This window comes from Morone saxatilis, unplaced genomic scaffold, assembly GCF_004916995.1.
Source record: "Morone saxatilis isolate NCDOM2014 unplaced genomic scaffold, NCSU_SB_2.0 Contig14, whole genome shotgun sequence".
NCBI lineage: Eukaryota > Metazoa > Chordata > Actinopteri > Moronidae > Morone > Morone saxatilis.
The window spans coordinates 6,135,076-6,146,824 of record NW_023339696.1 but is presented as its reverse complement, the minus strand read 5'-3'; the positions used below and the strand labels follow the sequence as shown (position 1 = coordinate 6,146,824).

General features: G+C 38.9%; 1 protein-coding gene across 1 annotated transcript in view; it reads right to left on the bottom strand.

Moving 5' to 3' along the window:
• cacna1ha (calcium channel, voltage-dependent, T type, alpha 1H subunit a) overlaps positions 1–11,749 on the bottom strand; it is a 52,713-nt gene that overhangs the window by 19,677 nt on the left and 21,287 nt on the right. Inside the window, exons 11-16 of the mRNA XM_035654996.1 lie at positions 5,170–5,321; positions 4,493–4,678; positions 4,294–4,411; positions 2,379–2,534; positions 1,317–1,404; positions 947–1,230 (exon numbers count right to left, since the gene is read on the bottom strand). Coding sequence (XP_035510889.1) covers positions 947–1,230; positions 1,317–1,404; positions 2,379–2,534; positions 4,294–4,411; positions 4,493–4,678; positions 5,170–5,321 — 984 coding nt within the window. The remainder of the gene's footprint in view (positions 1–946; positions 1,231–1,316; positions 1,405–2,378; positions 2,535–4,293; positions 4,412–4,492; positions 4,679–5,169; positions 5,322–11,749) is intronic.

Genomic DNA, 11,749 nt, shown 5'->3' with positions numbered 1-11,749 from the left:
ACCTGGCGATGGTAAAAAAGTAATTATCAAAAGTAAGTGATGATATTATGATGATGTGAGTTTGATAGAAAGTTTCAGGATTGTTCTTAGAATCAGAGACAAGGGGCTTCTGTCTTGAGATATTTTCCACAATGTTCTTACTATTCACATGCTAGTTGACTACAGGATAAAATGTCCATGTGCTCACCTTCATTGATTATGTCAGGTTCAAAAGATCGTTCCTTCCCTCTGAGCTAACACCAACTAATGATTGTCTATATATTACCAGATATCGCTTCAGGCATCCATGATTTCCTTGTAGAATTAACTCTACCTGGGATTTAGTAAACATACTCTATAAATAAAACTGCCTTAGCTTGCTTTGCATTGGGCGTCCCGCTATAGACATTTATGTAGACTGGAGACTGAATTAATATGGTATGGTGAAGCTGCAAAATTTGGATTACTACTCAAAAAAAAATATGATAAAAAGTCGTTTAAAAATAGGACTGTGAAATGTGCTGCTTCTCAGTCCTCTGAGCAGAATTTAGGGAATTAAGAAGTCCTTCATGGTAGCGGATCTGACTGATTTCTGGGTCATCCGTAGATTGAAACATTTAAAGCCTGTGATTAACTCCAATGTTACCTCCTGGGACATGAGTCATTGGTTCTTCAGGCCCTTTGTGGTCCTCCATTTGGGACCACTGGGTCTGTTGATTGTCTCATATGCGTTATATCCAAGCTTTGTATTTGCCTCCTTCTTATAGTAAATCTTTTCTTAACTTAACCTATAACTTTTCTAATATAAGTTCATTTTGGAATGTTACACTTCTCACACTGTGCATATTATTAAAATACCTTAAATATACTGTTTATGGCACCTGTATTTATTAATGACTACATGCTGGTTTGTGAATGGACAGTTTTAGGATCCATTTTGTATAATAAAGTGTTTGATATAACTCACCAGGGAATGCTGGTCATAGGCTAAGGGTTCCATGGAGGTGGAGCTTCCACGGCGAGACTCTGTATGACCAGTTCCTGCCTCACAGAAGCCCAGTCCCCCTTCGCCATATTGAGGCACACCCTCTCTGTATATGAGCTCCTCTCCAAGGATGGACTCAGGTCCCAGAGAGCTCTTCGGAGTGGGCATGGGTGTGGCTGCAGTGCGCATGATTATAGGAGGAGCCATCGAGCCACGAGGGTCAACGTGACCGTTGGCTGTCATCATGAGAGAGTACATTTTTAGCTCTGTGGAAGAGAACTAAAGTCGTTATTATCATTTACTGATTTAGTTATTTATTCACACAATGTGAACTAAAGGTCATTTAACCTACCAGTGTCTCTGAGCTGTTCAACCTTCTCGTCCTCCTCAAAGTTGTCTGATTTCTTCTCATCATCTGACTCTGACCGATTAGCATCGCCCTACAACACACATGCAAATAAGCATTTTTTTTAAAAACATTTATTTCCCTTTTTTTTCTGAGTGGAGACGATTATAAGCTTTAATTTTTCCAATTACGGCACAGAGTGTAAGCACATCAGTGCACTGCATTTACTGCACAGAGAATATTTTTTGTGGTTGAAGGTTCACTGTGCTCTTGGGGTGCACATGATAACAGGGTTGGATGAAGAATTGATGGTCTAAAATAATCAATGGGCGTGTTCGGGACTGGTTATAATCTTCAATCTCTCGTCCCCTTTAAAAAGCAGTGGTGCCTTGCATGATTGTGACAGTTTGGTAATTGAGAGTCCCGAACCTGCGGCCTTCAGATGGCTCCATTGGGAGTTAATTAACAGCAAGAGAAGGCCCTCATGCGGCGTTCACACAGTTGTGCATGAGAGACGCTGTTACAAATTAGACATCTTTACTCTGTTCCCCTGGCATTAGTGCCAAATTGTAATAAACAAATTTTTCTGTGCAGTTACATGTATCTAACAGCTGGAGAATGTATAACTAAATACAAATGTATTTGTTTATTGCTTTGTTTATTGTAATTTTGGAAAAGTCTATGAGGGAGTGCCTTCATCAACTTGTGTGATGACAAAAGCACAATAAATGAGTGCACCATATGCAGTGTTGATCAGTTGCCAGCCGGGATGCGGTGATAGATCCAAACACAGTGAATCTTGACAGCGAAATTGCACTGCGCCACTGCAGTCCCTCCCCGAAGTACCAAAAAGGTTAGAACATGCTTTGCGCAGTACAACCACAAAACCTAGTGCCCAGTATCTCAAAGAACACTTTATTTGAAATAAGAAATAAAAAATAAGACAATAAAAGAAGTATTTTTTCATTCATATTCTGCATTCAGCACTATAAAGTTTAATATGGAAAAAAAGTTGTCATTAATTAAAAGGCACTGAATTAAATATTGTATGAAAACAGCTGTTCTCACCTCAGCCTGGAAGCCCTCAACCAAGATGGCCACAAGTAAATTGAAGAGCACATAGTTGCCAAATGTCATGAGAGCAACAAAGTACAGAGCCGCCCATGGAGAGGTGGAGGCCATGCCGTTATACAACACCACATTCCAGTCCTCCTGGGTAAGAATCTAAAGATTGAATGAAACACAGACAGATTTAGGCATAAATAAGGAAGGAGTGGAGGAGAAGAGATGGGTGGAGGCAAAAATAAACAAGGACGGAGGTCAGGTTTAGAGATGTAAAATTAAAAAACAAGAAAAAGAGTGAAGGTCCACAGACATGAAGACATGGAGAAAAGGAAGGAAAAGGCTCTGAGGTTAAAGAAAATAAGACACAGAAAGAGAGAGGAAGAAAGACACAGATGGAAAGGCAGGACAGGAAATGGAACAATATTAGCCGATCCAGCTCTTGTGGGTTCAACATGCTTTATAAAACCCAGTAGTGAGCTACTTTTATTGCCATCCTGCCACAATACTTCAACTTCATACACATGGGATTACTATGAGTTGATGTGCAAAGTGTATGTGGGCGTGTGTATGTGTGTGTGTGTGTGTGTGTGTGTGTGTGTGTGTGTGGTGTTTGCATTTGCGTTTGCGTTTGCCTAAATCAATGTGAGGGATGAAAGCATTTAAAAGTAGGACGGTGTTCATGATGCAGCATGAAAGCTCACTCCGTCTCCACCCACTCATAAAACGCTGTGGCAGGAAGGGAATTCACTGTGCTGTCTGTATGAATGCACACATGCATGTGTGCACAGATTTGTGTGTACTGTAGCTACTCCCCAGAAAACTATAGTAAGTATATAGTGTGTGTAATGCCTTCACATGACAATCAGTTCTGGGTAGAATGCTTTTTCAGCATCTTACTCCTACACACACATCGAAGGGAGACAGTCCACTGCATTCTGTGTTCTACCTTTCTGCTGATGCATCCAGTATAGAAAAGAGGACAATCTATCTGGAGCGATTGAACAATATCTCCACATAAGGAGAGCAAAAAATAGAAATAATAGTGAAAGGTATGGTGTGCATAAGCAGAATTTCTCATTTCCCAGCTTTTGACTAATGAGCAGGACTTGGCAGTTACATGCACACAACTACACACATACACATCAGTAAGCTCTATGCTGAGTTTTACATTTTGATTTCGGATGGCCAAGTAGCACACACAAAATGTACACTAACACACTGCCCAGTTTAGCTCCCACAAATATACTGTGTGAAGGATGGAGTTTTTTGTCTGTCTATCATACATTTCCACCTACGTCACTACGTCACTCTGTGGTGATAAGAACCATATCTGAGCTCTTGTTTTGAAAAGAAGCCAGTAACGATTTTCAGATGACGCGTGCATGACTGGCAGCCTAATAGTTAAGCTGTACAGGTTTACGTACAAGCAACACCTGTCAACTGTAACAAGTGTTAATTATCATGTTTCATTTAGGGCTGCACAATATAGTAACAAAAAAAAAGTGATATTGCAATTTCTTTGACAGATATTATGATTGCGCTATTATTAACGATTAGTGGGAATGATCATTTTTGATTGCAATTTTCGTTTTTACTGAAAAAAAAACTGTGAAAGTCATGATGCTGTGACATTGCTGTTTTGTCACCCAATTTACCTTTATCAAAAGGTAAAATGTGTTTTATTAACCATTTTCATGAACACACTTTTGAATCAGAAGCTTTATATAATCAATAAGAATACAAAAAGCAGTTGAACCCGCAGATAGACAGACCAGAAAATAATAAAGCAATTATTATTGATAATGTATGTGTATAGCTGAGTGAAATCTTATATTAAGTCTGCATCAGTACAGTCTTGGAAAAGAAAGAAAAGTAAGAAAAAGCTGAAGAAGCAAGAGTCAATTTGTTGAAAACTCACCTGGAATACAGTGACAATGGCCCAGAGTAGAGAGTCAAAGTTTTTACGGTCGGGGATGGTGTCTCCATTCTCTGTCTGAAGGCTAAATTTACAGCCAAACAGATGCATACCCAGTATACTGTAGAAAATAAAAGAATGCAGTCATGATAATTTCAATGTATGCATTGTGTGTGTTCGTGCGTGTGGTATGTGTGCATACCTGAAGGTGAAGATGAAAAGCATCAGCAACATGCAGAATGTGGCCACATTGTCCATGGTCTTCATCAGCACCACCAGTTGTCTCCTCAGGGCAGGCAGGAAGCGAACCAGCTTCAGAACTCGCAGCAGTCGAAATGTTCTCAGGACTGACAACCCGCCGTCTGCTTGACCGATTATCTCCCACACACTGAGAACCACAAACAACCAAATTTGTATTAAAACACTATTAAACGTCCTAAAATCTATACATCTATAAAAATGAGATTCAGTTAGAGCAAATTTGTAGTAATTATGAAGGTAATTCCCCCTCAGTACCACGAGTAACACAACCTTGCATACCAAAAGGGTCCCCTGATCCTGTTTGAGCGCTATAAAACTCAGTGACAGCCACACAGCAAACTTCGACTATGACAGGAACAAGAATCTGCTGCTGCAGCATGCAAAGCTTCTCCTGTGTGATCCATCACAAGTGTGTCAATCTTAGCTACTGTAAAGATGGATGCAGTGGCTGTGAACACTTGACACTTGAAACCCAATGACTGACAAGCTGGAGAAAAAAATAAGAAAAGGGGGCGGCTCAAAATCTTGATTCTTGAATCATTGATTGGAGGCATGTCTTTACATTGGGTTTTTGCTTTGTAATACAATAATAAAGATCGGACTGCATGGATTGATTACCTGATAATAACAATGATGCTATCAAATATGTTGTATGGGTTCCTGATGTATCCAAACAAGCCAAAGGCCAGCAGCATGAAGCCCATCTCCAGGACAAACATACTGGTGAAAACGATGTTACTGATCTCCAACACATCGGTCAACTCCTCAGGCTGGGGGGAGAGAAAAGGGAGACAGAAAAAAAGAGGGAGAGTAGAAAGGAAGGAATGAAGAAAGAAAGAAATAACAAGTCAGTTAATATCTCCACTCTATTATGCCACAGTTGTAAAACCCTTTTGGTATTAGTGCCCTGAGCCGAGACATGATCAATCAAGTTCAGAGCTACAGTCAGGCCCAATCAATCAAATGGGACCAACAGCACCAATCCATCACTGCTGATTTACTCCACTTACCTCACAGTACAGTCACTGATCCAGCAAGATGTAAACCGAGGCCCCCTCATAAAGCATGTACTCAAGTTTTGCGCTCTGGTAAACACATTATGGGGCCAAATATTTAACTTTTCTTTATAGAAACGGTTCGCTGGAGCTGCATCAGGGAGCTAAAGGTGCTGATTCGGATCAAAAGACGTGACTTGGCATTCTATCCTATAGCTTGCTTTAATGAGACTTGTTATATCAGGCACACTTGAGTTCATATAGTGTGTTTCTCACCTGGTCATGTAATTTATTTAATGGTCCATGGTCCATTAAACTGCAATAAAGGACGTTTTATGCTTGTCTACAAGGCTAAAAAAAACAATCAAATTTGCAATAGCTTTTTAATCGGATGATCTCCTGTAATAAACACAATGCTCTCTGATATTCCCTGCTTTCACTTTTTCTAGCTTGTATCATGATTCAGTGCTGACAAGCTTTGCACATTCACAAATACAAAATGAACCATTCTAAACCATAAATGCTTACACTCTATAGTGAGCCTTGCAGTTTGTAAAGCCCTTCAGCCTGTGACTTTTATTCTCATGTTACGCATGGCAGGCTCATTAAAACTAATTGTGATTCTTTTCATGTGGGGATCAACAAGCAATAGCCCCCAAAGCCCCCGGTGTATAAAAGCAGGCGGACCATAATGTGGACTAATAAACACACTGACAAGATTTATAAAATCCCAGATGTCCTGCTCCTACAGGAGAGAGGGGTTAACCTTCAGCCTGGGTTACTCTGCACTATCAGCACCCTGCAGAAACATCCAGTGTTGTTTGTGTGTTTACTGTTGTTGGAAATTTTTGAAAATGTTGTTGCATATAAATACTTTTAGTATATGTTTGATGCAGCTGGAATCAAGGAGACAGCAAGGAGACAACAATTTTTTCATTAAAATCACAGCTATTACAACCAATTCAAGCTAACTGATCACAGATAGAGGGCGCCATACTACACAGCACTCCTCACCTCACCTCACTCCACCCCAAGCACACAGAAACACAGATCCTCCTGAGAATAAGTAAACTACAAACTTTTCACCGCCAACTTTCAAGACGAGATTGGGGGGGGGGTTTCCTATTGAAAAGACCAATAATGCAGAGCACATATATTCATTTAAGTACAGCGCTTAAGTACATTTTTGATGTTCTTTACTTGAGTATTTCCATTTCAAGCTACTTTACACTTTTACTCTTTTTATTTTTTATCCATACAAAACACAGTTTATATAATGGATAACCTAACCGACTGATTATATATCACTACTTCTGTACATTTACTTTGATAAAATTTTGCTTGCAGAACCTATACTAGTATTTTAATAGTGTAATACTTTTTCTACCACTGGAAAAGATGCATTTTGAGTGTCACTTTCAGGATCCTGGATCTCACTGCGAAAGAAAGATGGATGTGCACTCTATCTTTTTCAATTTCAAGCATATTTGAGCATTTGTTGTTAGCAAAATACATCACTGTATGATTAGCTGCATTGATAAGTGGTTCCATTTTATGCTGTAATTGCTGCAGACAAAACACAAACAGCCATTTGGACATTCTGAAACAGAGCCTGTCTAATCCATTTCTTTACTGACCTTAGCAACTGCAGGAGAAGTGTGTCTGGTTGATTGCCAATCCACTGATCCATTACTCACATTACAGCACTAGTTTTACACTAGCTGAAATGTTTACTGCTACAGCTTAGATAACCTTGACCTCACTGTCAATATGAACTGGGTTGCTGTATGCGGAGTACACCTAGAGTGCCGTACACGGTTGTCTAATCTAAAGCACACAACATCTCTCTTTTTGTATCTTTACTATTTTCGGCTGATGAGCTTTTGAGTTAATTGGGACATCGTGAAGCTTGAAAACTGAAGCAGAAACGCCTGTGCAAAAATAAAAGGACGCAGAAGTAATGTCAGGGGACTCAAGTACAGCTTTTGGTGTGCTGCATGGTGTTGAAAATAATGCCATATTCTCTTTTAAAAGAGCTGGGCAGACAATGGAAAGACTATAGTAGTTAGTAGTTAGTAGACCTGGCTGTTTGTTCAAAATGCCTTACACTGTACAGCCAGCACATAAAAACTTTAAAGCACTTCAACAAAGCTTTGAAAGAGTTTTCATCCAGCTATTCTATTGTAAGAAGTGACAATACCGTAGACTCACATACATTATTTAACAGAGGACTAGTGGCATTTTCATTACCTTTTGGCCCACTGTCTACACACCGGCCAAATGAAAGAGCATACTGCAGACTTGCAGGGTAATCATTTCCATCCAATGCTGCACGTCAGTTCTTGTGCCTGATATGATTACAAATGTATCTTTACTCACTGCTTTACAGTGTATTTAGTGGGGAGAGTATAGTATGACATTGTAAGTTAAAACAATACAAAGTTAAATGTGGTAATAGCTGAAGGTATGGTGGCCCTTAAAGCTCAACTCATTGCAACTTTAAGTTATATATACAAAATGGACTTACCACCAGGATGTGGCACTAGAGCAACAGCATCTCAGACCAAAAGAATGGGACAGAAACACACTACAATTCACCAAAACTGACTTTGTTATTCTTTCCACAGTCTTTGTAACAATCACCGATACCGGTTTTGTCAAAATAAATGATAAAATTAATTGAGTTAGATGTAATGGCCGCAACGTAAGCTAACATTAATGCTTGGGGACAAATGTGTCTGTGCACTTAAAGTGCTTGTTTTTGCCATTGACAGGTACAGGTTGTCAATCTAAGTGTCTGAAAACATTAAGGAAAAGATCCCTAGAGAGACAGACTTTTTGCTTTATCAGAAACAGTCGCTCACCTATAGACAAAAATGGTAACAAATTTTTCCTGCATGTCATTGTAACATCATAACTTCATTCAAAGTGGACAGAAACGAAATAAAACTCAGCAGAATTGTCTTTCAATTGTTCCAACAATTACCAACTTTAGTTTGGATGAGATAAATCCTTAATACACCAAAGTAGATGAGAGTCGCTCTACTCAACTGCACATGGAGCAGACCGGCTTTGAAAACAAACCACAGATAGGCCTCGAAAGCAGCACAGGGGGAGGGAATATGATGTAATTTTTTGCTAAGGACGCCATGACTGCACTATATCTTTACATAGCAAAAAAAAACATCCTTACCAATTGTACAACACATATGCAGCATTTAGAAAACAACACTGCAAATAAAATACAACCAAATACAAAAATGCTGTGCTGCAAGTAGCACAGGCAACAACAGAAAGTGTTTCCAGAGGACACGAGAAAGACAGGGCCGGGACATGCTTGTTGTTACCATGGTTTGTAACACATGAAGTTACTGAAGTTGGCTATCCATACATGGTGTTGGAAAATGAGCTAAGAGTTGTTGTTTTTTTGGGAGGACAAGAAGAGCACCCCAGCAGGGTCCTGGCATGTTCATTACATTTTAGTGTCTCCTGGAAATAGTTTTCATTGACGTCGTTGTCTTTCCTCTATTTGCAGCATTTTTTCTAACTGCTCTGCATGTGTTGTCAAATTGGTGAAGATGTTTTCTTAAATTGCTTGTGTTTTGTCTATTTGCATGTGTTTTCCTAAGCTACAAATTGTTGGGCTCTCTGGGCCACTGTATGAACATCTCAAAGCAGAGAGCTAAAAATGTCAATGAGCCTGCAAAATCATACATCAGTGTCTCCTCTGGTTCTGTGTTTTTATGTTTGATGTAATTCTGGTGCCCGTTCTATCTGATGGCAACATTGTGGACAAGATGGAGGGAAGAAAAAGTTCAAGAGCTGGTAAAATTTAAAGATTAGAGAGAGGCAGGTTTTTATTAACGTTAATCCTACCGACTGGGGAACCTGCAGACCCAGAGGTATACTTTTGTCATATCACACAGGTGCTTTATTCTATCATTCCAATTTTTTCATAACTTTGTCAATTCGTTCTCAATTACTTCAAATCAATGTTGTCTCTAAAAGTCAATTAGTGCCTTTTGAAAATACTAATGTACTGAAATCCTAATGTATTGCATGTCTTTTTTAGGGAGACAGACAGATTTTCTAATGTGCTCTTTTTTTGTTTTACACAGTATGCAAAATAACTGTAACTTTTTCTAAAATAATCCAGATTGACACAAATTACATAACTAATGATGTTTTAAGAAGAAATAAGTTAACATTTTCCTATGATGGTTGTTTCTTACTGTAGTTTATTCTTGGGGTCTCCAGGGAGAGTCAGTAGTATTTGTATGTTAAATATGTTGGTAGGATGAGGTCTTGCAGCCAGCAATACAAATGTTGGTGGGAAAACTGAAAAGAAAAACTCTTCCCTCTATTAATAAATCCCAACAAAGTGCCCTTGAGCTGTCAACTTTAGCCTGTGATGCATTTTATTTTATAGTAGCAGTTCTAGATTGCCACGATCATTAGTGGTTTCAAAATAATTAGAGGCTCTTAACCATATGTCAATATATTTTATGTATTCTACTACAGTCCCAAATGAGCATTCTGAACTATTACTTTAGACGTTGCTTTCCACTACCATCATTATGTTTGACTGACCAGGTGATCAATCAGAATGAAATACTGTGTCAGTGCCTGCAAGAAGACATTTCAAGTGAGTGTTTACGTATATGAATACAGCTCTGCATATGACCTTGGCCTTAAGAATATGAGAAACAAAAGCACAACAGAGAATGTAGCTTCTCTGGCAGAGCAGGGTAGAGGAATGGCCTAGACTATAAAGCAGGACACTCACATTAATAAAAACAATCCTGAAAAACACAGAATCTAATAATGTGGACCAAGTCATACTGTGTGTGTATATATATTTATATATATAAATATATAATCAATATACAATATATATATAAAGTTGGGGACAATGAGCATTAAACTCAGTATTACTGTATTTACTGTGTGGTGTTGCATCTAACCTATTAGACTATTAGACTTTCCTCTGTTTGTGAGCAGGAAAGTTACCTGTGTGATTTTTCAGTCGTGCATAACACACAATCTACCTTTATGCTTACCTACACTGTGCATTCCTTTATGTTAGTGGGTTTCATAACATCATATATAGCTTTTAGCTGTTCCACCAACCAGACAAAAAAACAAACAAACGTGTTTTCAGCTATAGCCAGCTATTATTATTATTATTATTATTATTATTATTTATTTATTTATTTATTTATTTATTTAACTGTTTCAGAACTCAGAGTCAAGTTTTTATGTTGTAGTCAAGGCCAACTAATGACACTAAAGGACAGTTACAATCAGATCTGAGTTGCCAGACAATGTGTTTATATTCACGAATCAGTTCACATGTGGGCTTCCTTCCATGCATATTCGATTCCAGCAATCGATTTCCAATCTAGAATTAGTCCAAACAACATAGCCAAAACAATCATCAAACATCTCCCAATTTCTCTAAACCTCTCCCTCTCTCTACACACACACACACACACACACACACACACACACACACACACACTGTCTACACTATGCGTCCCACATTTGTAACCTCTTCACACCACATCATACAACTCATAAAAAAAAATCAATCATAAAGATTTGGCTAAGGTGTCAATAAGAGGGGAATAAATGAGTAACTGAGGGGAGGAGGAACTCTTACATAACACTTGTGCTAGTGTGTAGTGATGCTGTGGTGTGTGTGTGTGTGTGTGTGTGTGTGTAGTGTGTGTGTATTGGCCCAAATAGGCCCAATGGCTCTCCCAGTTGTTCCTAACTATGTATATAGTACCACAAAGATAGAAAACACACATACATCACCCCTGAGAGGGAATTAGAACAGAGAATGGAAAGTAGGATGGACTGTGTGCATGCACCAGAATTTCTCTTGGGTTAAATTCATCAATTCTGCTGTACTGCGGAAAAGGCAAAAAAGGTTGCGTGCGTGCGTGTGTGTGTGTGATAATAATAATACTTGGGTGTAAAGATAGAAATGATGAATGTATAAAAACAAGCACACATTTTGAGTGTGTTGATCAGTGAGGCAGGGAACGGGGAGCTTATTATTAGGCGGATACATTCCCAGATGATTGGCCAGCACAGGTAAACTACGAAACATAAATCCTGGGTGTGTGTGAAGTGGCTCCAGTGTATTTGTGTGTAAGAAAAGAGGGAACGAGAGGGTACTGCAAACAGAAAACGAC